The sequence below is a fragment of the Neocloeon triangulifer genome, unplaced genomic scaffold (genome assembly GCF_031216515.1).
Source record: "Neocloeon triangulifer isolate White Clay Creek 2 clone unplaced genomic scaffold, ASM3121651v1 ptg000014l, whole genome shotgun sequence".
NCBI lineage: Eukaryota > Metazoa > Arthropoda > Insecta > Ephemeroptera > Baetidae > Neocloeon > Neocloeon triangulifer.
This window is the reverse complement of record NW_026775556.1, coordinates 4,328,373-4,354,245: the sequence shown is the minus strand read 5'-3', so window position 1 is coordinate 4,354,245 and position 25,873 is coordinate 4,328,373. Positions and strand designations below refer to the sequence as shown.

The 25,873-nt window shown below is 39.6% G+C and overlaps 5 protein-coding genes and 1 long non-coding RNA gene across 8 annotated transcripts; 3 read left to right on the top strand and 3 right to left on the bottom strand.

Annotated features, from left to right (window-relative positions):
• The first annotated feature begins 3,254 nt into the window (after positions 1-3,254).
• LOC132202117 (uncharacterized) lies at positions 3,255-11,644 on the top strand. Its single transcript, XR_009442344.1, has 3 exons — positions 3,255-3,431; positions 3,507-3,556; positions 10,890-11,644. It is a non-coding gene; the product is annotated as an uncharacterized LOC132202117 (long non-coding RNA).
• LOC132202113 (probable ATP-dependent RNA helicase pitchoune) lies at positions 10,082-14,202 on the bottom strand. Its single transcript, XM_059628856.1, has 9 exons — positions 13,964-14,202; positions 13,816-13,902; positions 13,654-13,740; positions 13,191-13,601; positions 12,960-13,124; positions 12,605-12,906; positions 12,130-12,453; positions 11,894-12,071; positions 10,082-10,401 (listed from the first exon to the last, which is right to left on the bottom strand). The coding sequence occupies exons 1-9, from the start codon at positions 14,067-14,069 to the stop codon at positions 10,307-10,309; spliced, it is 1,755 nt and encodes a 584-aa protein (XP_059484839.1). The 5' UTR covers positions 14,070-14,202; the 3' UTR covers positions 10,082-10,306.
• Positions 14,203-14,422: 220 nt separating this feature from the next.
• LOC132202114 (serine/threonine-protein phosphatase 5) lies at positions 14,423-17,343 on the top strand. The gene is made up of 9 exons (XM_059628857.1): positions 14,423-14,630; positions 14,866-15,249; positions 15,303-15,424; positions 15,480-15,644; positions 15,702-15,807; positions 15,985-16,318; positions 16,372-16,488; positions 16,543-16,624; positions 16,924-17,343. The coding sequence occupies exons 1-9, from the start codon at positions 14,537-14,539 to the stop codon at positions 16,981-16,983; spliced, it is 1,464 nt and encodes a 487-aa protein (XP_059484840.1). The 5' UTR covers positions 14,423-14,536; the 3' UTR covers positions 16,984-17,343.
• On the bottom strand, positions 16,717-18,905 carry LOC132202115 (A-kinase anchor protein 10, mitochondrial). Of its 3 annotated transcripts, none has more exons than XM_059628859.1 (6): positions 18,726-18,905; positions 18,244-18,673; positions 18,065-18,188; positions 17,836-18,015; positions 17,524-17,786; positions 16,717-17,213 (listed from the first exon to the last, which is right to left on the bottom strand). In XM_059628859.1, the coding sequence occupies exons 1-6, from the start codon at positions 18,757-18,759 to the stop codon at positions 16,964-16,966; spliced, it is 1,281 nt and encodes a 426-aa protein (XP_059484842.1). In that variant the 5' UTR covers positions 18,760-18,905; the 3' UTR covers positions 16,717-16,963. The 3 variants fall into 3 exon arrangements, with proteins under 3 accessions (XP_059484842.1, XP_059484844.1, XP_059484843.1); XM_059628861.1 differs by having other exon boundaries at positions 16,717-17,210; XM_059628860.1 differs by having other exon boundaries at positions 18,244-18,670; positions 18,726-18,904.
• A 163-nt stretch (positions 18,906-19,068) lies between these two features.
• On the bottom strand, positions 19,069-21,581 carry LOC132202116 (uncharacterized). The gene is made up of 6 exons (XM_059628862.1): positions 21,395-21,581; positions 21,224-21,335; positions 20,395-20,834; positions 19,990-20,187; positions 19,672-19,941; positions 19,069-19,612 (listed from the first exon to the last, which is right to left on the bottom strand). The coding sequence occupies exons 1-6, from the start codon at positions 21,428-21,430 to the stop codon at positions 19,496-19,498; spliced, it is 1,173 nt and encodes a 390-aa protein (XP_059484845.1). The 5' UTR covers positions 21,431-21,581; the 3' UTR covers positions 19,069-19,495.
• Positions 21,582-22,056: 475 nt separating this feature from the next.
• On the top strand, positions 22,057-25,802 carry LOC132199623 (SID1 transmembrane family member 1-like). The gene is made up of 11 exons (XM_059624490.1): positions 22,057-22,301; positions 22,536-22,663; positions 22,717-23,026; positions 23,079-23,162; positions 23,219-23,448; positions 23,503-23,625; positions 23,678-23,849; positions 23,903-24,194; positions 24,537-24,884; positions 24,943-25,295; positions 25,365-25,802. The coding sequence occupies exons 1-11, from the start codon at positions 22,149-22,151 to the stop codon at positions 25,425-25,427; spliced, it is 2,256 nt and encodes a 751-aa protein (XP_059480473.1). The 5' UTR covers positions 22,057-22,148; the 3' UTR covers positions 25,428-25,802.
• The last annotated feature ends 71 nt before the right edge of the window (positions 25,803-25,873 follow it).

The following is a 25,873-nucleotide window of genomic DNA, read 5'->3' as shown; positions in this document are numbered from 1 at the left end:
CTCCAACCCTTTATATTTTGTTAATTGCGAACCGTTTCCAAAACAAACGCATAAATCACAAACAAGCCACACAAAATTAAATGAAGAGGAACTCTGTTGCGTGGTTTGATTAGTGGCCTATGTATAGAGCAGAAGGGCCATCATTGTATGGCACGCCAAGAAAGTTTTGTGTCCGCGACCTGCTGGCCGGCGCGGAGCAACAAATTGCGCGAGGCGCGAAAAGTGATACTCTGAATGTAGCGCTCGTAAATCAAAAGGTCGTCCTCAAAAAGTGTTTCTTTCTTTTGCTGCAGAATCCGAGCGCAACAATTAGGACCCTCGAGAATACACGATTAGTTCGTGCGCGATGATATTTTAGTGAGAGCGGGTTTATATTTAACACTATCAAAAGAAGAGGTGCCTAGCTAAAAAATAACGGAATTAATATTCGCAGCAACTTCCTGTCCAAGAAGCATTTCAGAGAGGTGCTTGGCAAAAGTGCTCTGCGGTTTGTTAGCGTTTTTGACATACGCGGCGCACATGTGAAAAATCTCCACAAAATGCAGAACCCTTCTCTCTCTCTGATCACTGTCGCTCTCAACGTGCGAAAAAAATAATCCGCGCGCCACACCATCAGACATGAAAGATTTATAATAATTGCCCTGTCATGTGGTGCAAAGAAGTGTGTTTATTCAAGAGGAATTAAAACTGCTTTTGTTAGATCATACGCAGAGTCATACGTTAAATAATCTTTAGTGGCCTACAAAAAAACCCTCCCAAAATGCGATTTTCTTCAATATTTTTATGTTGCTTTACCTTACACTGACGCGGCTTATACATTTTTTTTCACATTCAATTTTTATTTTATAAACCATACTATCACGTCATTCATTAATTTGGAAAAGCTGTGCTTAAAAATTCTAGGAATGGATTTTTGCAAAATAAATTACCATCTTATTTAATTTTAACTCATATTTGGCCAATGCAACAAGATTCTTTGTTAATTTTGCGGCTATTCTAGAAAACGAATATTCAGAAAAATCAATCAATGAGACAAAATATTAAACTGAATTCTTTTTGCATTTTAGCTGAAGCGTTTTTCAAATCTCTGTATGATTTAGACGACTTATTTCATTTATAGATATTCACAAAATTTTATGCCCTATTATATTCACAATTAACTAAAAAAGAATAACAAACGACTTCAAAAGTGTTGAAGCTATTCAACGAATCCCAGACATTAAAGTGGTTTGAAAATAGGTGAAAAAATCACTTCTCTTCGCAATCGCTGAAGAATAAAAAAAATAACATTTGAGAAATTTACAATAAAAATAAGTGACCTGAATAATAAAAGAAAGAAAAAACACAAATTTGTGGATAATGTTGATTTATTTTTAAGACAAACACCGTTCGAGGCGCGCACAAAATTAATGTGCTTTTATGTGTGTGAGTTTTTGACTGTCATCATGGCCAGAAATCAAACGAAGCCTTGTTTTGAGCTGAAAATAAGGGGCCATAATTCTGTCGACCACCAGATGAGGTTGACTTTTTTCTATTAAGATGAGTTTCCTGCGCGGCGGCGATTTTCTTCCTCTCCAAAGCAGCGACGGTTTTGAGTTTCACGTGTGTGCAGGGTGTTTTCCTGTGGCGCTATTTTGGAGCCAAGACTGACTGACTTCTCTTCCGACCGACGGATGCTATTCTCGGCTCATCTGTATGTGTAAACCGTGCATGTGCAGCACAAACACCCCTGCTCCACCTCATTATAGTACGGAACGTACTACCCCACTGAAAGAAAAGTATCCAGCACTGCCAACAGCAGAGAAATGAATGCTGAGTGCTCTGGAAAGTGCTCAACTAAAATTACTGCTATAGACAGACTGATCAAAATAAAAATAATATTTTAAGCCAGTAATACTTAATTTATTTAAATATTAAATTAAAATGGATTTTTGTAAATTATGTCACTTTTGTGATTTTTTTAACCATATGATAAGACTATTTTATAAAATTCAATGTTATAAATAACCTTTTAACAAGAAAAATAAAGTATGAAACTTTTTATCAGCACAGTATAGTATTGCTTGAAACAAGAAATCCAATAATTTGAATAACATTTTAATAACAATTTAAGTAAATTTTAATTTTTACAATAACATTATTTGAAAAGAGCTTTTACAAAATCTGATAAAAAAAATAACTACTTCCAGCATACACAAAAAAAAAATATTAGCTGAAATGCTAAGCTCCATTTTTAAATGTACATATCTCCAATTTTCGCCATCCTCCTTTTTTTATGATAAGCCCAATCCAATCAATCAGTCACCACTCAATCGTTTAAAACCCCCACTCTATCTGTCGCGCCTGTTCACCATAAAGTTATGGCGAGCTGCTGGTGTGTTATTTTTTAGTGCCAAACGACCCGGTCGACGGCCAAAAGTCATCCACTAGTCACCGGCGTGAGTCAAGCGCTTTGGAGCAAAGATGCTGTGGCGCTCACCCCTGAGTGAGGCTGTGACTCAGCGCTGCACCGACCGACGGCCACCCCAAAATAGACGACGCCATCGCCCTACGACTCTTGGACACGCCGACTGCCGCCTCTCGCTGCCACACGCCGACCGTCATCACCAAGAATTTCTCGCCTGGTTTTCCCATCACCGTCAATTGCTTCCAACAGGAAGAGAGCAGGGCAGCGCACGTGCCACTTGAAAGAACCAAAAAATGAATGGGAATTGCAAAAGATTAAAAAATATATATTTAAAAAACAAACTGAAAAAAACCAACGCTTTCAAATAGCTCATTCTCAACATTTTCAACATCTTTCAATCACTTCAATAAAAGAAGCAATTATAAATTCTATAAAAAATAATTACACTATTTAAGTTTTTTTTTTTAATAAAAAATATTATATTTTTAAGCTCAATAAAAAATAGACAGTCCGCGTCTGACTTTTAATAATTAAATTTTGTTTCAAAAGAAAGCTTTGTTTGTGTGACATATCTCAATGTGCTAAAATTGATTGAGAAATACGATCCGATTGTAAAGAGAAATTAATTGATCTTGTTCTCATTGCACCGAAAATTGTCTCCGCGTGAGCATGTGTCGTCTCTGCTTGAAGAGAGATTTCCCAATGCCTTCCGCCTTATTCCAGTTTCCAAAAATGGAGACCTGAATGAAACGACCTGACGTAAGGTGCTTTAAATTCCCATGCGCTCAGAAAGATTCTCATTATTTTCACCATGCGATTCCACGTATATAAACTTACGTGAGAAAGAAAGAGACGTGCGTCCATTTATTTGTTCGAGAGAATCTACTGGAATTAGACGAAGTACACCTGCTGCGCGGCGAATCTTCTCCTTTCAATCAAGAGAAATCTTTCCGAGGATAAATCTTTGTTGGATAATTACGCTCGGCACAAATCCTTATTTGAAATTTGCCTATTTTCAACTCAAGTAAGAGACTTTCTTTCTCTCTTTCTGAAATAAAATTCTAAAGAGGGTTTTCGTGTTTCAAATGAATTGGCGCAGGAAGTTGTCCGATTTGGTTTTGGCTCCGCCGAGCAGGATGCGTTTTTAGCGTGAGTTTTTAATTTAATTGAATTTGGTCTCGCAGGTTGAGGGTGTTTGGCGCTGCTGCCGCGAAGAGAGACTCGAAATAGCCGCAAATGAGAAATAAATTCGGTCCGCGCAATGCTTCTCTCTGCTCTCTCAGAATCCCGCTTGCAACACACGCTCATTTCTCGAGAAAAGGGTTTTGGCGCCGCTCCAAGTCACGTCAGGCGAGAGATTTTATTTTGGTCGCCGGGGCACCTGTCGCCCCGTTCATCATTAGGGGCCCCCTTACCAAAAAAATTATCAATTTTTTCAATTAAAAGCGGAACAACCGGAAAAGTTGCAAAATCACGTTTTTTTTTGTTTTTAATTAATTTCAACCCTCGTTGAGTAGACTTTTGAGGTGATTCACACGTGATGTGTCTTGGCAGACGCAAGTGTAGTGACTCAGGTTCTTTCGGTGTAAGCAACTCTTTCTGCAAGTCGAATTAGTCGCCAGGAATTTTGGTGACAAAAACACGCAGGCACGTCGTAAAAAAGGCTCTGCATTTAGTTCTAAGCAGGCGGAGGGCGGATTAGGGGAGGCGGCGCCGACCTATTTTTAAACTCGCCGTCTCTCGACTCCCCGCTAGAGAGAAGGGTAATTCAATTTCTTCCTTTTAGAAGAATCTCTTGGGTGCTGACGGGAATATGAGGATTCCAAGTGCGCGGCCATTAAGGTTCGTCATTTCGAACCGGTGCAGAGGCCAAGAGGTCGGTGCCGAATTAAAATAAGAAAAACGTCTTGAGCGAGATACTGTTTAAGCTCGCAGTTTTTATTTTTAAAGGTGAAAATTTCCTTTTATTTTAATTTTATTAAAATTAAGAGCCATTTAAAATTTAATTAATGTTTGGTACCATATGATTTCAAGAGTAAAAAAATCTTAATTGAATAAGCAATGCCAGGCTTTTAAATTTGCACTTTTTTATTCTTGCACAGACAGCAAAAATCATCAAATAATAACGCACACACAAATACTGCATAATATATAAACGTTAAATTGCACTTAAAAATCATTTGAAGCAAAGTTGATCAATAAATTTCAAAAACTGCTCAAATTGAACTAAATTTATAAGATTTACCGTTTTTGGTCATATTAAAATTAAAAAAAAATATATATAATCAAAGTATTTAAATATTTATTTTATAAAATAAAGATTTAAAAATATTTGATACTTTATAATGAATTTTTCTCAAGAAAGAAGCTTTTTGAGGATATGGTTTTAAAATTTGGATCGGATCTTTAAAAGCAAAAAAGTACGAAAAAAGAATTTCAAGATGGTTTTTTCAAGAAGAGCAGCATGTACGCAGTAACTTATGCGTCGTAAGAAGGAAACGGCAGACGCAAAAAGCGTCTCTAGTGGTGAGTTTGTAATCTGGCGTCAAACGTGCCAAAGCCACAAGCGTGATTCATAATGGCGATAATTAATATTCAAAGCGACGGCTTACAAGTTCTTTCCTCAATCTTGTCAAAACACCGAGGTGATGTACTCTAAACTAATCCTCACTCCAAGATTTACACCGACGAAAGTCTAAATTAAAAGCAAGCTCCAGTCAGATTTTCAGTTGTTAATCCTCTCTTTTAATCTTCAACAAAATAAAAACAAAAAAATTCCACTATAAAATTAGGATTTTTACGATTTTTTTTTCACCGCATTTAAAAAAAGCAAAATTAATTAACAGAAATAAGAGATCGTGAAGTTTTGAAATAAATTAGTGCTTGATCGACCTATTGACCTCGCGTGCGCGAACTTGATCTGCAAAGAAGGTCAGACCATACAAGTATGAATTTGATTAAAGTCACCGCACTGGTGTATTTGTAAGGCACAGCAGCGATGTTTGAGACACACATGGTCTGGATATGTTTGTAACGGAACCGTCCTGAGTGCAGGCTGGGGGCCCTCGCGCTCGATGCTCGCGTCTCGCCATCCTCTCTTTTATATTTATCCCGACTCGGCGGAGCTGCTCTTTTTTGTGCCATTACCCGCTTGGAGATTCATGCGGCTCCAGAAATAGAAGAGCTGCACCGACTACACACACATCGTCCTTTTCGCTCAAATTTTACACAAGCACTTTCTGTGTACTGACTGGCAGCTGACGAACGCCACACGCCCTGCGAGAATAACCTCCAAAGAAAATTTGCACAACCCCTGCAAGCCATCCTTGTGCTTTAGATAAACGTCTGGAAAACCTCTGCGTTTTTATTGGAGGCTGGAGAAAATTTATTTTGCTAAAAATCATTTATACCCTGTTTTGAAAGATTTTTATTTCAGCGCTGTTCAGTTTCCGATTTAAAGTTAGCATAATGAATTAATTAGTAATTTTTTTATTAAATAAAAATGACATATGTGCACAAAGTCTTGCCTCACCCGTAAATTTTAGGAGAGATGTTGATGCGTGAAATCAAATCCAACTTTTTCTTATTTAATTGGAATGACAAATAGAATATTGATGGTTTAATACATTAAATTAAATTAAACTAAAGAAATAAAATTTAAATTAAGTGAACAGTAGATCTTTCTTTCGCAACCAAAAGTCAAAGCTGAAATCAACCATTTAACCTCCCATGCCAGGATACTAAACCATCTTTACGGCGGCGCTAAGTCTCCCTTATTATTTACCTCAGTCAGACTAAAACAAAACCGCTTTATTATTACATCCATATAATTTAATTACACACCTCCGCACCAATCATTTTACAAACTGACCACTTTGTAATTATTTTAAATTTGTGTGCGAGCGTGGCGAATGGCTGATTAATTTTTTCTCAATCGCTCTCAACGCATGTACATAATAACACACCGCGCGCACGTTAGTCCTCTTCAATATTTCACCTTTTAACAGAAAAATAAATTGTGTAATTATAGCTAAACTTGGAGAAAATCTTTCTTCGAACCGATCGGAGCGGATCTCCGCTTTTTTCTTCTTGGCCCCGGTCCAGCGGTTCCTCTGCGCGCGGGCACAAATTATCGCCGCGTGCCAAAATCGCAACCCTTCATTAGTTGCTCGCTGTAAACAATGCAGCTGACACTGATCGAGAGAGAAAAGGGTCCAACCGTGACAGACACACTCATCTTTTCGTCCAAAATAGGCGCCAATTTATTCAACGCGGGACAATGAACGAGGCTTTGTAGTTTTCTCTCCTTTGAAATATAAAAGAAAAAAACCAAATAGAAAAGTGATTGACGAGTCAAAAATCGTAACACCATGTTTTATTTGATGGAATTCAACAAAGCTACAGAGATGAGGAGAAAGCAAGTTTGAATCCCACTCAAAAACCTCAAGGACTCTCAGATTTTGTCATCAAACATAGTATTTTATTACTGTCTTGAGGAATATACACAAAAATATTAGAGATTTTTTTTAAATAATTTTTCTTAATTTCAAAATTTTAGTATTCGTTTTATATTCCAAAAATATGTTTTTTATAGACTCTTAATGGACTGGTGGCTCAACTCGCAATTCTATAGAGCTTCTTATTAGGTACGATCAGGCAGATGTGTAATTATCGCGATCGGCGACCTGAGTAATTGCAGGTTCGCTGGCTCGCGTCACTCCTCCCTCAGCAGCAGCCACTAACACCATCTAATCAGCGGTCAGCTTTGATAATTAATTAAGAGGGACGATTTAATTAGTTTTCAAATTACATGCGGGCTTCTCTAATCCGAACCAACCAGCCGCGTTTTATTATTATAAAATGGCAATAAATTACCAGAGAATTTGGTTGTGTCTTTTGGATTATTAATTTAAAAAACAACGCATAAATCTTGAAATTATATTTTTATCCCACTCACATTGTTGGAAGATGGGAAAGGTGATTGAGCTGTTGTTGTTCTTGAATTTTAAAAAACCACAGCACACGAGATGCGAAAAACAAACGTCTTGATCGTTTGTGACGGGATGAAACGATCGCTTTATTTCCGTCTGAATAAAAGTTGCTCTTGGCCAATTAGTGAGTCTTCCAACAATACGAGCCAACACCATTGTGTTTTACTTTTTTATTCTTTCAACGGCCAAGGGAGCTGTAAAATTGCCAAATAAGGCGCATGATTTGGAGCCGAATTTACAACCTGCGTGTTGTAATTAAGAGAGAGGCGGCGGTTCGTGCGGAGGCGGCTCGGCGGCGTGGGTCGGGGGCCGTGGGAGGCCCTGAGAGGGCCGCGCCCTGCGTGACGCGAGGCGGCCGCAGCCGCGTGGGCCCTTCCTTATACGGCGAGCCCAATCGGGCGCCGCGTGGGCGTTTATGGGGTGAATCACTCCTCGCGCCTAATTTTAGCCGCGCGCTTCTTCATTCAGCTCGAGAGAGACCGCCACCTATTCTCAAAGGGGACGAACAAACTCGCCCCTTGCGTAATCTCACGCGCACCCAAACGACCTTTTGACCCCACGTGTCATTTCTATCCAAAGCTGTCAACCTAAACACCTGCGCATCGTCTTTATAACACAGCCATTTATTATTTATTTTCATTGTAAATTGCTTTCAATTTAATTTACGTTACCAATTGTCATCTGTAATATAGTTTTCTTTTTAAATTTTTATTATATTCAGAAAAAGTATCATTGTTATTCAGCAATAGATTGAAGATTCTGATCTGATAAACTAGTGCATTAAAATTTAGAGCGCAAAAACTGTTCTCCTCTTTTCAATGAACTTTTATGAAACAAAGCAATACATAATGGTTAAATTGCAGTAGTTTTTTGTCCAATAATATCAAAATTCAATTAAAATAAATTTATAAAAAAATCATTGAAAGTCCTAACTACATTTTTTATTAGAAAACGCATGAATTTGAAGCAAAACAATTTAAGAAAAGCGCATATTTTTTTTTCTGAAAACAGCAATTAAAGAAATAAAAAGCCATCCCATTCAAACTCATATAATATGATTATTAATATAATTATAAATTTAATTAGAAAAACTTTTTTATATAATATATCTTTAAAACTTTAATTCCTGTAACTTTCATTAAAATCTTCATAACTTTTAATTAAATTGAAAAACTCTAATAATTTAATTTTTTTAACTAACTATAAAATCTACGAAGATCTTGCTGCGTCAGAAAAACAGAGGCACCAAAGATAAACAATAACTATATGGCTCTTGGGATGAACCTAGTCGTCTCGCATGTTTACTTTGGATTAATTGCTGAAGGAAGTGGAATAATTACTGCGCCTCCACCCTTTAGAGATATTGTTGTCGTCGTTAAGACTCACTTAAAAAATGCATCGCGTCCCCACAAGAAGCAATTCAACTCCCAAATTCCGGCTGTTTAAAAATACCTCATTCCGAAATAGATACCCCCTTCATTTGGCGTGTCATTGACTGGAACCATCAGGAGAGATTTTCAAGAGAAAGAAAGTTCTCGAATTATAAACATTATTTTGATTTAAAACGGCTAATGAAAGCACACAGGGTTTAATTTGTGGGTTACAATAACGGCTCCATCATTTGGTAAATTTAGCCCCGGCTAATTGAAATCGGCGATAAATCTTATTGAAATTCGCCTTGGAAAATGGCCAAGGCGATAAATTGGTTTTATTGCGCCAACTGCAGAATTAAATTTAATGAAAAAGCGCTGCTTGATTTATCGCAATTCAATCGGGGGGAGGCCTTGGGAAATATGTGAAAATGGAAGAGCCGATCTGCATCTCCTCGCCGCGAACCTGTTTTATGCACGCTTCAGTCGCGGCCAACCTCGAAAAAATCCCCTGTTTACAAGCAAAATGACAATTCTCAAAGCAAGACTTGTTCAAAACGAAGGCGATTCAAAATAGTCAGCAGAATATCGCGACAAAATTTACTCCGAAATTATATTTTAATTTACAACACAAAATAAAAAATAAATATTTGAATAATTATATTATGTGAATGTGTGAATGTAAGCTAGTCAAATATATATTTTTTTATGTGTAGATTTAAAGTTTTACATCTAAAACACTCCATAAAAAGGTTAAAATTTGGGATATACATCAAATTAAATTAGAATAATTAGACAATTTAATTTAATACTACTCTATATTGATTATTATAAAAACGTATTTTTTATTTATTGAATTTAAGTCTGAGCAAAAAAAAATTGTATATTTAAGCTGAATCTTTGGCCGGCTGTTGTGTTAACAAGAAAGAGTTGCATCCTCTCTGACTGAGTGAGGCACTTGACTCGCTCAGCTGAGGACAAAAGAGAGAAAAGCAGCTCTGTAGGTGGATGGAGAGCCAGCGCAGAGAGATCGAGATTTCAGCAGCCTTGCAAGGCAACGCGTGGGCAGTCCTCGATAAATAAAATAACTGGTCCAGCCCACGCGGCCGTGCGGTGTGGGCGGCCCACATGGCGCCCAAAGGGCCCCTGGCCGAGGCCCCGCGGGCCCCTCGGTCTTGCGCCGCCGTCCACGCACGCGTCCCCCTTCAACCGCCCCACCAGACTCAAAATCGAGCCCTCCGAGGGCCTTCGAAGGCCCCCACGGGAGCTTTAAGCGACCGTCAGGGAAGATGCGGGGAATAAATTATATCGTGATTGCTGCCTGCGAGCAAAGGGAGGAGCGTTTTACGCACTCTTTCTTTCCTGAAGAAAATTCTCATGTCCAGCACACGCAACAAAATTCATAAGAACACATTTAACGCCCTCTTTTTTTGTTTCCTTTATTTGAAATATTAAGACGAAAAAATATGCGCATTTATAATAATATGGTGTGTATTTTAAGATACAAGCAATGTTAAAAGAAACTCTTACGGCGCTGGTCAGTGCCTGGAAAACCTCTTGGGGTCCCTCGGTTTGACCCTTCGCTGGCCCATTTCCTTTTTACGGGGCCTGTTGGCCTTGCTGCTGTTCACTTCTGAAACATTCATGACAATGGCGCATAAGTATTTCAATTAAAAGACAGCCTAGCCTTACACAGCTAAGGATTAATTGCTGCGGATCAACCAGTTTAACAATCAGATCAGCATCATGCACCACCATTAGAATCACATTTTTTTTATAAATTAAGTCAATAAATTTTAATCAAAAATTCATAACAAAATTAATGACCATTTTAGCGTAAGTTAATTCTGTTCTTTGAGGCAGAATTTTTTGTTTTCATGATATGATATGATATTTTTTCTTTTATCATTTCTGATTTCACCGGTCATAGAAAGACAATGTGAAGATAAACAAATCAAATAAACTTGTTGGTTGTTAGCAGTTATTCAAGGTTGACAAACTCATTCAACTCTGAATCTCTCATTTGCATTCGAGTTGCTCTTGCTCTGTGAATGGATAATTGTGGTGACAAGACGTTGTGTAACAAACAATACAATGAAGTTGTGTTTTGTTTATTTTCAGCCTAACTAGCTGCTTGCTCCGATTTCTGCGCAGCAATAAGGGGATTAATTCATACGAGCAGAGAGGAAATTCGTGTGGGCGAGATAATTGCCAGCTTGTGTCAACCCGATGGCGTAATTGAGCAACAGCCTTAATAATCATAATCACTGCCCACCATACTACCTGACTGAGAAATCGACTTTGCGTTTTTGACCTCAGGGAACTTCAACAAGTCGGCGGAGGTGTGCGCATCAGAAGTCAGCATTCAACGTGAGAGAACCTTTCCCTTTTGTTAACACTCGGAAAAATTGAAGGTTTCGAATAAAGTGAAAAATTTGACTTCAGTTTTTAAGAAGATCAAAGCAAGACATTGAAATTTTTCAATTATTTTATGATTGACTGACTTAAGATACAGTGACATCATTTTGGTAAAACTGAGATGTAAAACAATCACTAAGAATTACGAGACAAGCGCAAAAGTGACGTCAAAATTATGAGAGGAAGTTGTAAGTCACAGGAATAAACAACAATAAAAGTCGGTTGGACAGCAGCAGTTTGAAATGACATTGGGCGTGATTGTGAGAATGAAATCGTGTGGCAGGTGAAATTACAGAACTGCGTGTGGGTGTCGCCTTTTATTCAGGTGGACTGCGCTGCCTACTCAACTTCAACTGACTAAGTTTTTCTGCATACTAACAGCTTGGTCAATTAAAAGGCACTTCCTTTTATGGATGGCGATTACAGATTTGTTTAAACTACAAGTTAGAATTTCTTAAGATTTCACATCATTCAATTACTTAGCTGAAGGTTTATTGTAAATGGATGATATTTAATAAAGTTTTATTCCAATAACCTTCAGATAAATTTTTTTAACTTTTCAAACCATTAAAATATTTTTTTAGAATTTAAATACCCAAAGAAACCACTCAAAACGCAAAATAATTGAATTAGTAAAAGTTACTAATTCAATCAAAATATTTATCTATTTTTTAATGAGAAAATTAAAAAAAGGTAGAAATACTCACTTAGATCAACAGAAGGTGCGGACAAGAAGCCAAAGGATTTGGCCACCTTGGGCAAGTCCAAGGTCTCAACGTCATAGATGTTTTTCAGTGAGTTTGAGTCGTACGCGCGGACATACGCTTTGTACGCCTCCCTTGCAGACTGGTTGAGGAAGTAGTTCTTTCCGATCAATTTTTCCAACTAATCAAAACAAAACAATTAATAATTTGAATTTAAATTTAGTTTGATTGGGAATCACCTGGAGCTGAATGTCCGCAATTTTGTTCCAGGTGAAGTCGAACTCGTTGAGGGGCACCCTGGCCTGCTTCAGGTACCTGAGGAAGCCAAGCTCCTCTGGGCGCAGAATGAGCAGGGCGTGGCCTCTGCTGCCCTCACCTCTGGCAGTTCTGCCCACCCTGTGAATATACTCTTTTGGGTCATCGGGAGGGTCAAACTGCACGATCCAATCGACCGCTGGAATGTCCAGACCTCTGGCAGCAACGTCAGTGCACAGCAAAATGCCACTGTCTGCATTGCAGAACTGGAAAAAGGTTGTTGTCCGCTTTGTCTGCTTTTGTTTGCCCTGTTATAATTTAAAAAAAAAATTACAGTTGATGAATACTAAAAACCATTCATAGTAACAAAAAATACGTTACAACATACTCAAGATGCATTAGAAATAAAAATCTTAAAAAAATAATAACTAATTTAGGAAAAAATAATTTCCAACTTACATGGATGCTCATAACTGGTAAGTCAATGTAATTGAGCAGTTCGTGGTGGAACTTGACAGACATGCAGGTGCTGAAGAAGACCATAACCTTCTTCTTCCTGTTTTTCTTCAAAAAGGTGAACAACAACAAAAATCTCTTCTCTGACGGACACACCACATAGCCCTGCTCAAGACCTTCGACAGTGGCCGTGTCCTTTAGGTCATCAACCCCAACGTAGAAGGGTTCCTTCTTCAAGGCCAGTTTGGTCAGAGCTTGCGTTTTTGCCGTGGTTGTTGCACTGAACAGCATCGTTTGTCTGCGTTCTATGATAGAAAATAAATCTCAAATTGAATGGTTAAAAAAATATGGTTCATACTGGGCAATAGATTGATGATTTGTTTGAGTTCTTCTTCAAAACCAATGTCCAGAATTCTGTCGGCTTCGTCAATAATTAAACATTGGAGATTTTTGTACAGAAATTCCGGGGTTCCCTGGAGGTGATCCAATAGACGACCTGGAGTGGCCACAATGATATTCACACCTGAAATGTTTCAAAAATATTTTACATTAATTTACAATTTAATCATTTTATCTAAAAATTTCTAACCTTTCGCCAATTTTTGAGCTTCTGCCTGTCGATTGGCACCTCCCATGATGAGACCAAAAGTGTGCTGGTGGTACTGCATCAGTTCTCGAAGGACGCCAAAGGTTTGCATGGCCAACTCTCTGGTGGGCGAGATTACCACCACTCCCGTCCCATTCCTGGGCATAAAGTGAAGCTTGTAGATGAGTTCAACGGCCGGGACAAGGAAGGCCAAGGTCTTGCCAGAGCCAGTTTTAGCTGAGCCCACTAAGTCCCTGCCCTCTAAAAGTGGAGGAATGGACTTGGCCTGGATCTCAGTCATCTCAGTGAATCCCATTTCGGCAATGCCCTTAAGGGTGGCCTCGCAAACCTTGCCCTCCAAGGTACTGAAACTCCTGTCTTGCAGGGCTTCCAATCCTCCATCTGAACCTGGCACTACAATGCAAAGAAAAATTATTTTAAGGAAATAATACTTTAACAGACGTACATTTTTGCCCTATGTCCTCAGAACTTTCAGGGACATCACCGTTTGTGGTGCTAACGTCTTCTATTGCCTTCTTCTTTTTCTTATTTACTGTAAAATAGGATAAGTTAAAGTTAAAATTTAAAATATGTATACGTAAGTGCATACAACAGAGTTCATACATACTTTTTTGTTTAGCTTCCTGATCTGTCGGCCTTTTCTTTCCAACTAACGATGTTGATTCCTCTTCTGTTCCTTCACTATCTCCATTATCTAAATAAAAAATTCAGAATTGCGGATTAACAAGAAAAAAAAAGAAATTTTTTAAATAAACCGATTTGTTCCTGCTGTCTTTCTTGCTCTTTCTGTTGAACGATTTTCAGTTTTGTTTTCTCCGTTTTCTTCAACTTCCTTTTGAGAATTTTATCACTTAAGGCCATGGTGCTCTTTTGGAGGCTCTGAGCCTTTTAATTAATGATTTAAAAAGAAACACCACGAGAAAAATAACTTGACTACACACGTGGTTCTAGAAAATCCGGGCGTGCAAGCATGCATGCGATGGGCGAGAGAAAAATCAACAACCTAACATACCAACCTTATAAAAAGTATTCTTAATATTTTTGCTATGTTTAAATTAGGAAAGCTTGCACACTAGACATTATAATATAATCTATATAAAATATTTCTGTTCGCACAGATGAAAAATATTATTTACGGCAAAAGGATAAATATTTTAATTTAATATAATTTATTTTATGTTGGCTAAAATTTGCAAGTTTCTGCACAATGGCGACTGAAGCGCCTTTGCTTCACCCACCGGCCGCACCATTCAAAGCTCCATAAAATCTAAAAAGTCGCCGATCTTTTTGGATTTTCGACGCGAGAATCTGCTAATGTGAAATCGGACATGAGCGGAGAGGACGAGAACAAGGCTGAGGTTTCCGCCGAGCAGGCCGAGCAGGCAGAACTCTGCAAAGAAGAGGCAAACAAGTGTTTCAAAGGTACACATCTCGACATTGAGTGTGTTGATCAAATTTTATCTGCAACCATGTGATCCGTAAATGTTTCGGCCAAACAACAAACAACGCCGCATTCGTCTGTCACTTCAAGTCGAATTTTGCAACTTTGTTTTTCATGAATTATTGGGAATATAATTGTAATAAATTTGAACCATAAGACAATCTGTTAGGCTGTTAATTCACTCTGGCTCTGATTTTTCTTATTTTTTTTTTGCAGAACAAAAGTTTGATGAGGCCGTCAAGTTTTACACTAAAGCGATTGAGCTGAACCCAAATGTGGCCGTTTACTACGCAAACCGGAGTTTTGCTTACCTGCGGCAGGAGTCGTTCGGCTACGCATTGTCAGACGCATCCAAGGCCATCCTGCAGGATAAGTCGTACGTCAAGGGCTACTACCGGCGGGCGGCCGCGTACATGAGCCTTGGCAAGTTCAAGTTGGCCCTCAGAGATTTTGAGACGGTCACCAAGGCCCGACCCAATGACTCAGACGCCAAGAAAAAGTTCCTCGAATGCACAAAAATTGTGCGCAAGTTGGCCTTCGAGAAGGCCATAGCTGTCGACACCAAGAATGTTGCTGACACCATCGACTTGGAAGGAATGGGTTTGTCTCTCTCATTAAAATTTAAAGCCTATGTTGCATTATTTAAAAAATAGCTATTGAGGATGATTACACTGGGCCAAAGCTGGACGGAGACAAAGTCACTCTCAAATTCATGGAGGACCTCATGGAGTGCTACAAAAAACAAGGAAAACTGCACAGGAAATACGCTTATAAAGTACATTGCTGGCTCATTTTAAATTTGAATTATTTTTAATGAAGCAAATTTTAAGATATTGCTCGAGGTGGAAAAACTTTTCATGCAGCAGCCGTCTATGGTGGACATCAACATTCCTGATGAGGCCAAGTTCACCATCTGCGGGGACATTCATGGCCAGTTTTACGACCTGATGAACATTTTTTCGTTAAATGGCTTGCCTTCACCAGACAATCCTTTTGTATGAATGCAGTAATTTCTTAAAGATTGTGTTTAATAACATTGTTTTTCCTCATAGCTCTTCAATGGTGACTTTGTGGACCGAGGCTCATTTTCCGTGGAGTGCATTTTTACATTGTTCGGTTTTAAGTTGCTCTACCCCAAACACTTTTTCATGTCAAGGGGTATATATTGGATTTACTATAATTTCTTTGCTAAGAGAATTAAAAATGTAGAACACCCAATATTTGTTGGGTAAATCTGTTATGTATCAATTATTTTTTTTTTTCAAAATTTTTTATATTTAAAATGGATTTATTGAATTTTCATTTTTCACATTTTGTCAAAATTTAAAATTTCAGGCAATCACGAGAGCGTTACAATGAACCAGATGTATGGTTTTGAGGGCGAAGTTAAGGCCAAGTACACAGAGCAGATGGCCCAGCTGTTCACGGAAGTGTACAACTGGCTTCCACTGTGTCACTGCCTGAACAATAGAGTCTTGGTGATGCACGGGGGACTCTTCTCTCGTGACGGCGTCAAGTTGGATGAGTTGCGGCAAATTGAAAGGAATCGCCAGCCACCTGAAGACGGTCTCATGTGCGAACTACTCTGGTCCGACCCTCAGCCACAGGAAGGAAGGGCGCCTTCCAAACGAGGGGTTGGCGTCCAATTCGGGCCTGATGTTACTCACAGGTACTTGAATTTATTTTAACAATTTATTGGGTTTTATAGAAGATTTTGTGCAGATTTCTTAAAGACAACAGCTTGGATTATGTAGTTAGAAGTCATGAAGTCAAAGCAGATGGTTACGAGGTTGCGCACGATGGAAAATGCATCACCGTCTTCTCAGCGCCAAACTACTGGTATTTCAGGATTTAAAATTAACTTTCTCTAATTGGTTGTGCTTTTTGTAACAGTGATACAATGGGAAATAAAGGAGCATTCATTGTCCTAAATGGAAAGGATATGAAGCCAAATTTCACTACTTATGAGGCAGCTGTAAGTATCTACTTATAAATTTATTTTTATTTAAAACATATAAATGATAAGCACCTTTATGATTTAGAGATGGGTTTATTTAAAATAGCAAATTTTTAAAAAAGATTTTGTTCTTTATTTTGTACTTAAGAGATAAAATATAAATTTATTAACTGGCCACCTACACTATTGATAATTATACTGTGACCGTAAAGAACAGCTCGCTTTTTATAGCATCACTTTGGTAACTCACTTTTAGGTCCTTACACATCTACCAGTTGGTCTAAATCAGGTCTAAATGATATATATTATTTCCTTAGCCACACCCGAATGTGAAGCCAATGGCATATGCCAGCTCGATCATGAGTCTGCTGTGCTAGGGCGGCGCGGCGGTGACGGCCTGCTGGGAGCGTCGCCTAGGGTGACGCTGGTCACGTCGCGTACGATCATCTCGGCCACGCGCCAGGCCACTTCCTCCTGGTCGTGTGGCCGCACCAGCCGTCGCATCACCCTGCTGAGGCGCGACTCGCGGCGCGCCTCGGGCTCCGGCTCAAAGTCAGCTTCGAATCGGCCCAACTCGTCGATCCGACCCAGAGACAGGCCGCTGCTGCTGCATCAAGAAAAGCACGCTCATTTCAAAGTAAAACTCTAATTGACCACATATTGGATCACTGCAGGCAATAACCACTCAACAAGTGTGTAGTGCTCATGCCAGACAGTCAATAAATTTGCTAATTACACATTAATGCAAATGCATTTTAAATTTTAAACAATTTAAAAAATAGTCATCAAAAAAATGTTTTTTTTTTTAAATAATTATGTTTAAATTTTAGTTCATTGGCGTGTTTAAAAATTAAAAAAGAAAAACCTCGTGCATTATTGAATAAGCAAAATTTAAATTGTAAAAGAAAGGTCCTCACTTATGTCTGCCTCTCTTCCAAATGCTGTCAGGATCAGAATCGTCCCAGCTGCAAGTGCTAGTCTGTGACGAATCATTGGAATTGCTTGTAGAATTTATGAGACCATTGCTGGCCTGCAGCAAGTCGGCCAAGTACCTCAGGTACAACTGGGATTGCAGGAAATCGGGCAGAAACAGTCGCTCCATGGCAGATAGCGCGATCTTCGCAGCTTTCTCAAAACAATCTGCCGATGGTCCAAATTCCCCACATATCTTTTCCTCAACCTAATTTTCTAGTTAACACTTATAAAGAATTTTTTTCTTCTTTATTTACCTCAAGTCTTATGGGGTCTCCAAAACCCAAGGGCGACGTTGCCTGGAGTGAAAAGTATTTGTCATAAAGCACGACAGCGTCCGCCTGCGCCTCAGAGGGTTCACTCGAAGGGTGTTTTTGAAAGTTGGTGGCCGCCAGCCAAAACTCCAGAAGAGTTCGATGATTATCTTGTTCCATAAACTGCAACGATTTTCATTATTTTTTGTATTTGATTAGAGAAGTTATATACCTCTGTAAAGTAAAAGAGAGCTGATTCATTGAGTAGCAAATCGGCCAGGTGCACTTGGCCGCTGGTAAGCACCTCCACCTGGTGCTGCCGGTAAAACTCTGACTGGAGAAACTCATCAAAATGCCTAGGATATTAAGATAATATTGTTTTAGCTTGCCTAAAATAAATTTTAATATTACTCTTTGAGCAAGACTTGTGAGACGTGTTCTTGGAGAGGATGGAAAATATCCTTGGGAGGCGCTTCCTTCCTCCTTATCACAACTTCGACTGCGTCGACAAGGCCCCGTGAGGCTGAGACCCGCTCAGACGCGCCTTGAGCGAAGAACCTCTCGAAGATGGCGACAGCCGCCTCTGACCGGTCGTCGCTTATCGCCGGGGAAGGCCACGGAGGCGGTCTGCCCTCAAGACGAGCAGCCTCCAGCCAGAACAGCAACAGGGGGGCGGCTCCGCGGGGACGAAGGAACTGCAGCAACAAACTGACCGCCCCTCCGTCGACAAGCACTTCGGCCAGGGTGCGGCATACCCGGGAGCGGCCTGCAAAGCTCTCTGGGGGTGGCTCCTGCTTCAGCAAGTCCTCCACCGACAGCTTGGCCGCCTGCTGAGGGCCTGCTAGAAAAAAAACATGACGGAGGCTGCTTTATATTTTGAGTTTCCAGCTCACCGCTGGAGGCGTGCTTTCGCAGAAAGGTCAGCATCGGAGGCCGCACATCAGTGCCGTGGGCATTATTGAGGGCGTTAGCCCATGCCGAGGTGTGTGGGGACCATTTCTTTGAGCACCTTTGACAACGCACAGAGGGTCAGGGGCAGGTCCAGGTCAGATGAGCAGAACTGCCAACTTGAGCAAAAAGCGCTTACGTGAAAAATGTTAACTACGCAATTTCCAACCAAATTCTCTCAATGATATTTCAAGAGAATTTTAGATTTTAGCTTTTATATTAATAGACTCTTATTTTGGAGTAACACTGGATCTTAATCAATGTAATAAGGGTTATAGAGGAAAAGATAAATTTCTGTACAGTATTTATATTAAAAAAATGCTTCTTTAACAAAACTGAAATAGTTTGAATTCCATAATGACATCAAATTGAAATGATTCCTAGTCAGACACAACTCCCACTACATGAGAAACAAAGCAAATGAACCAACAGACCAAGTTATCAGAAAATCGAATTACTGAATAAATATGCTTACACAGTACGCAATAACTAATATTTAAATTAGTTCGTTCATTCATTCTCAAGAAAAATGGTACATTTTTGAACGACTTTTTTATATGCCTGGTGCCTGGCATCAAGACAGCATAATTAAACATTTTAAGTGTTGAAAGAGTTTATTGCTACGATGCCAACCCCACGGCTGTGCCACAGATAAATTAACTTTTAAAAGCACACTCTTGGGCGAGTCAGTCTGTTTGTACTTTTGGCTGCATGCCTACACCTTTTTGCTGAGGATGCGCGTGGGGATGATGATGCCCTTCTTGCCGGAGGGGGTCGAGATGATTTTCACAACCTGAACAGTGCCTGGCAGAGGCATGTTGTCATTACCCACCTGCAAAATTAGAAGCCATTCTACTGAAGGAAATATTTTATTTTAATTCAATAACAAACCTGTAGGCTTAAAGTGACTGGTTGTGAATCGCCACTGGCATTGTTGCTCAAAACCACCCTATATTGGCTAGGCTCTTCGGTGACAATTGCGGCCACAGTCTCTGCTTCAACCACTGGTTGCTCTGTGCAAACAGTGACAGTTTGGTTGGTGCTGACGGTGGACATGTTGGCTTCGATGGAGTCAAGGAACTGTTGTGCCTGCTCCTCATAGGCAGCGTTTTCATTTTCTTGAGCCTCCCTTTTCAAAATGTACGCACAGAACCGCAAGGCCTTTATTTGCAAATTAATGATGGAAACTTTAAAAAAAAAATTCATTACCTGGCCTATGTCAAAAATGTACTGCGGGTTTTTTGCAGTTCCCTCTTCATAGCCACAGACATATTTGATGGATTCGAGAATAAGTGGCCAGTAATCTATGTGGAAAAGTGAGGCTAGGCTGTCAATGCCTTCATTCATGGCCTGGGCAGCCCGCAAAAGTCGAACTAACTCTATCATCCGTTGAGATACAGCAAGGATCTAAAATGATAAAAAAAAAAAATATAATCAGCTTTTGCAATATTCATATCTAAGTGATTGTTAATTTCAGCACAGCATTTAATTTTTTTCCATTAGTTTAAATAATATATATGTATATTAATTATTAATAGATTTCTGTTGAAAAATATATACATTTATTTTGTAATCAAGTTAAGCTAATTGTTAGTGATTTGAAAGAATAATTACCGTTGCTCTTGAGTGTGGTTGTGTACTCATGTTGACCAGGTTGAGACCAAACTGCTGTATAAGCTGGTCTTGCTGGACGACGCTACAAATTCTGTCTGCCTCGGAGGTCTCTTCAGTAATGACCTCCATGATTTGCGTCTGTTCAGAGCCCGTCTCCACTGTTTCCATGGGTTCCTCATCGGCCATCTCAATGCCTTCTGACACAACCATAACATGTTGTTCCTCCTCCTGCAACTCCTCCACAGGTTCCTGCTCTATTAATTCCTCGTCCGCCGGCGCCTCATCAGACTCAGGTTCAGGTTCATCGACAGGCTCTTGTTTGGTTGCTTTGGGCAATATCGGAGACCCATCCTCTCTCTTGATCTTGGTCTTGGAAGGTGGCGGAGGTGAAAAACGCTGTCTCCATGATGAACGGTTTGGGCGGAGGCGAGTCTTCAACTCTGTAAAAAATAATTTAAAATGCTCCGCACACAAAAAGTTGGTTCAAAGTTAGAAACCAGGTTTTTAAAATCTTCAAGAACTTATCAATTGCAATTCAAAATAAAAGATAAATTTCAAACTAAGAAAAACTCGCTGCAATGCAATCACTGGTAAAATATGGGAAGATTTGCTACAAGCTTTGAATGCTGTGAAGAAGACCCAAATTTAGGCTCTCAGAAATGCCCGAAAAATCGGACAGTAACCCTTATACTGATGATATTTTGCACTGGGAGATCCTCAGGAATGAAAATCAACCCTGAAATACGACCCCTGCACCGGCGGAGGCCGGGTGGACAGTTTGGCGGGCTGGGGGCGTGGAAGGAGGCGTCGACGGGGGCGGAGGTCTTACCTGGCTTTGTTTTGGCCTGCGGACCTTCCGGAGGTGGCTCAAGGGCGGCTGGAGGGTCCGGTGCAAGAGGATCTACCTGCAGGACTTGCTGGACGACGACCTTAGGCCCTTCCTGAGGACAAAATACAGAGGGAGCGTGAACTGGGCGGGGGCGGCAAAGCCAAAGCTCACCTTCGAGGCTTCCAAGCGGCCAGAACGCCGAGACATGACTTCTGAGGGGCCCTCCAAGGACCGAATTAAGTGCCTGAAATTTCGAAGATAACCTCGGACACGACGTACACACCCAGACGCAGCCTGACGCACCGCGGGACGCGCAAAACATAAACAAAATGCCCCACCTCCCTGAAAGTTGTACCAACTTGACAAAGTTGCCGTCGATTTGGCGCCATTTCGAAACTCGTTATAATAATTATGGTTTTAATTATTATTTATATTTATCATTATTATGAACACAGTAAATACAAGTAGAGTTCAAATAAGGTTTTAAAATAAATATTTTTAATAAAAAAGTTTTATACAAAATAAAAAATATGAAATTTTTATATAAAACTAGTTTTTATTGTTATTTTATTTTTTATAACATGAATCAAGGACATCAACGGCTCAACGCATTTATGCTGTATCTTTTTTTTTATGAAATTCTGAATTTTAAGCAAGAAGATTTTAAGTCTGGATAATGGAGGAAAAATGAAATAAATTTCATAATTTTCCGGCTTCTCCGCGCGGTCTTTATCAGCAAAGAACTGCTCAACGATTTGATTGGTGCAATAATTCTGGTTTCCATGGTGACAGCCAATCAATGGCTGAGAGGCCAGTGAGAAAAATAAAAATAAAGTCAGCTGCTCTTTTCTCCTCGCAGACTTTGAGACCACCCAACCCTTCTTCTTTGACTAGAAATTGGTTTTCCAGAGCCGGGTCGACCTCGATGAAGGTCTTGTGGACGTTGACCCTTCTTCTAGGGGTCAGCGCCGCCGCTGACCTCACTGCCATCGTCATCAACAGCCAGTTGGGCGAAAAGTACCTGCAAGAGGTTAATTCTACTGCGGAGATTATTTTCCTCTTCTCCAATGTCAGTCAGGTGCGGATTAATACAAAGTCTATTGATTAAATTTTGTGCTAATACTGCGAATTATTAATGATTAAGAAAAAGCTAATTTGTCTTAAAATCTTTTTGATAAATCAATAATCATAATATTCTCAATACATAGTTGTAAAATATTACAACAAATATAATTTGTCATTTTTTATAATTTTTACAGGGCTTATCTTTCAGAACTGATAAAAAACTTTGTGAATATATGATAATTGATAGGTATCCTCAAAGTCTCCAGCGAGAATCAGTGTTGAGAGCAAAGAGGCCAACTACGAATCTCCTGTGCTTGTGGTTGTCAGACAGCAAAGGGGAGTCTTGTCCTGGCAAATTCCGTATGCCACTGAAAGGTTGTAAAAAATGAAATTAGTGCAATTTTTATTACAACTTAAGTTTTATACAGAGGATCATACACTTTGGTCTCTCGAACACTTTGTCCATCTAGTTTATTTGAAGTGGTGACTGGAGATGGCTCTCAAGAGAATCTAATAGTCAGTGTTTCATCGTCCAGCCACAAAAATGTAAACTTTACAGTGTCCGTGGATATTGAGGTGGGCTTTGAGTTTGGTCTGGATGATGAGAGGAACACCACAGTTTCTCCATCGCAGCCTCGATTCTTCAGTTTCGTTTTTCCTGACAAAGTAAATACCATTTTACTGGAGGCAGAGAGTTCAGACAGTAACTGCATGACCATCTCACTTCAAGAGCGAACAGTAAATCAAACTGAAATTATTACGCTCTTAATCTTTCAGATTATTATTGCAGTGCCCTGTTTATGATTTAGAAGGAACGGTAAACTTTGAAGGCTCATGGCAAACCATGACCAAAAAAGGAGGAATCACCTTAACCGTAAATTTTTAGTATATATATATTTGAAAAAATTTGATGAGTTCTTGATTGTATAGAGAGATAAGTTTCCCAATGGATTTTTCCTGGTCCTGGTGGTGCATGGCGATGACTCGGCTTGTCTGACAAACACCCCTTTGGAGGCACCGTCCAGACACAAAAGTGTTTCTTTCAGTTTGAGAAAGAAAATTTCTTATGACGAATACTTGGTTGCAACATTTGGAGCGTTTGGCGTTTTTGCTGTGTTCTACGTCATAGCTTATGTTGTGGCTGTATTGCACCAAATGAGGTGTGATTTTGTATCATATTTTTCTGGAAAATAATTAATGAAATGCAAATTAAGTCGTCGAAGACGAAGAGAAGCAGCTGCTAACAGTGCAGGGGAGTGTCTCCTTGAAACTCATGCAGAGCAGGAAACGGACGTTGACCCAAAAAGCAGGGAAGAAAAGTTGAGAAGGAAAGTCAAGTAAGTTGAAATACTTAAAAACCAATTCATCCATTTATATTGGAATTTTTAGTGCCGGGGAGTCTGTTTTTGTGAGCGATATGTCAAGATCAGGTAGCGTTGAGCTTCGAAGATCTGCTCAAAAGTATTTGTGGAATATTCTCACCGTCGCTACATTTTACGGTCTGCCTGTGGTACAATTAGTCATCACTTATCAGCGAGTCCTCAACAACACCGGGAATCAGGTAAAAAAAAGGATAATTCTTCTGGAAAGTCCATAAAATTTATAATTTTTCAGGATTTGTGTTTCTACAATTTTCTCTGCTCGCACCCAGTGTCTGTTTTGTCAGACTTCAACCATGTTTTCTCGAACTTAGGCTACGGGCTATTGGGGCTTTTATTTGTGATGCTTGTTTTTCGAAGGGAGAGACGCCACCTGAAGGCTGTGGCCCTCAACCCTGCTCTCGACTCGGCCCTCGGCCTACCTCAGCAGTTTGGACTGTTTTATGCATTAGGAGCAGCATTGATTGCCGAAGGGGTGCTCAGCGCCTGCTACCATGTCTGCCCAAACCAGACCAACTTCCAATTCGGTAATTTAATCATGAAAGAATGAGTACTCTTTAAAATCATTCAATCAATAAGTGCCAGAAGTTAAAATAAAGGTATATTATTTATTTATTCATCAAATTTTATAAATCCCTTCCATTTTATGTAATATTTATTTTTTATTATTGTCCAGGTTAAAATCAAAGTAAACATAATTTTTTTACCTTTTCTTGTATAATAGATTAAAGCATCTTCTTTTTTTTCTTATTGCCCCCGTTAGCTTATTAGGCCATTGGGTTGGTCTCGTGCCGTAGTTGAGCATCCTTGGCATGATCGTGCTTCCCAACCAACTTTCTTCTTATAATCAATTTATCCAATTTATTTAGACACGAGCTTCATGTATGTCATTGCTATGATGTGCATGCTGCGCATATACCAGAACAGACACCCTGATATTCACGCCAGCGCCTACACCACCTTTGCCCTCCTGGCTGTGGTCATCCTGATTGGAATGTGCGGCGTCCTGACCGGCACCATCGTCTTCTGGAGCATTTTCACCACGGCCCACTTGACCTTGTGCCTCTTGCTGAGTGCCCAGGTGTACTTCATGGGTTGCTGGAGCTTTGACCTGGGAATCCCTGCCAGGGTATGGGCGGCCTACACCCAGCCAGGCCTTACCTGCAAGGCTAGGTTCCTCCCCGTCTACCCTAAAAGGATGGCCCTGCTCATTTTAGGTACAAAATTTCTCTCGATTTTAATTCAGCTTTACAATTTTTTTGCTTCTATATATAGGAATTCTGGTGAATGTGGGCCTGAGCGTGGTGGGCCTGGTGTACAGGCCAAAAAACTTTGCCAGCTTCCTGCTTGCCATCTTTATGGCCAACTTGAACATCTACTGTTGGTTTTACATCATCATGAAGCTGGTGCACCGAGAGCGAATCAGCTGGCCGTCGCTTTTCCACATTTTGGCCTCTTTTGTCCTTTGGGGTCTGTCCCTCTTCTACTTTTTCCATCGCAACATATCCTGGCAGGAGACACCCGCGCTCTCCAGGACTTACAACCACCCCTGCGACCTTCTTGATTTCTATGACTACCACGACGTGTGGCACTTTCTCTCGGCAGCCAGCATGTTCTTTTCATTTATGGTAATAAATAATATAAAAACCGATAAAAACTGCAAATATCTTAAAGATTTTGTTTACTTTCAATTCCAGGTGTTGCTGACTCTAGACGATGACCTACGATTGGTACCCAGGACGCAGATTAGCGTTTTCTAAAAATGTGATGCTTCAGCCCTAGTCGACTGCACCTTTCAAGCCTTTTTTTTATAAATAAATCCTAGAAATAGTTGCTTCACATATTAATAAATCATGTGAAGTTTTTTACCTTTTGATTGACCAAAAGTAATAACTTTTAGAAGTTTATGATGTATCGATATGTTTAAAATAAGCCATTTAGCATATAAGATAAAGTATGAACAAAAACCAAATGGTAACCTATGTGAGGCTCTGGTCAAATAATGGAATTATTTTGTCTTTTAGTAAAAATTAATTTGCAATTTACTTCGATATCTGCAGACAAGATGTCGTGATTTAAGTGAAATAAAGGAAATGTAAAGTCTACTTAAATTGCAATATATAGTTTGCTTTATAAAAGCCTGCATAAAAAAGTTTGGATCATTTAAAAATGAATTTTATGTTTTGAAATTACATGCTGCTTCTAA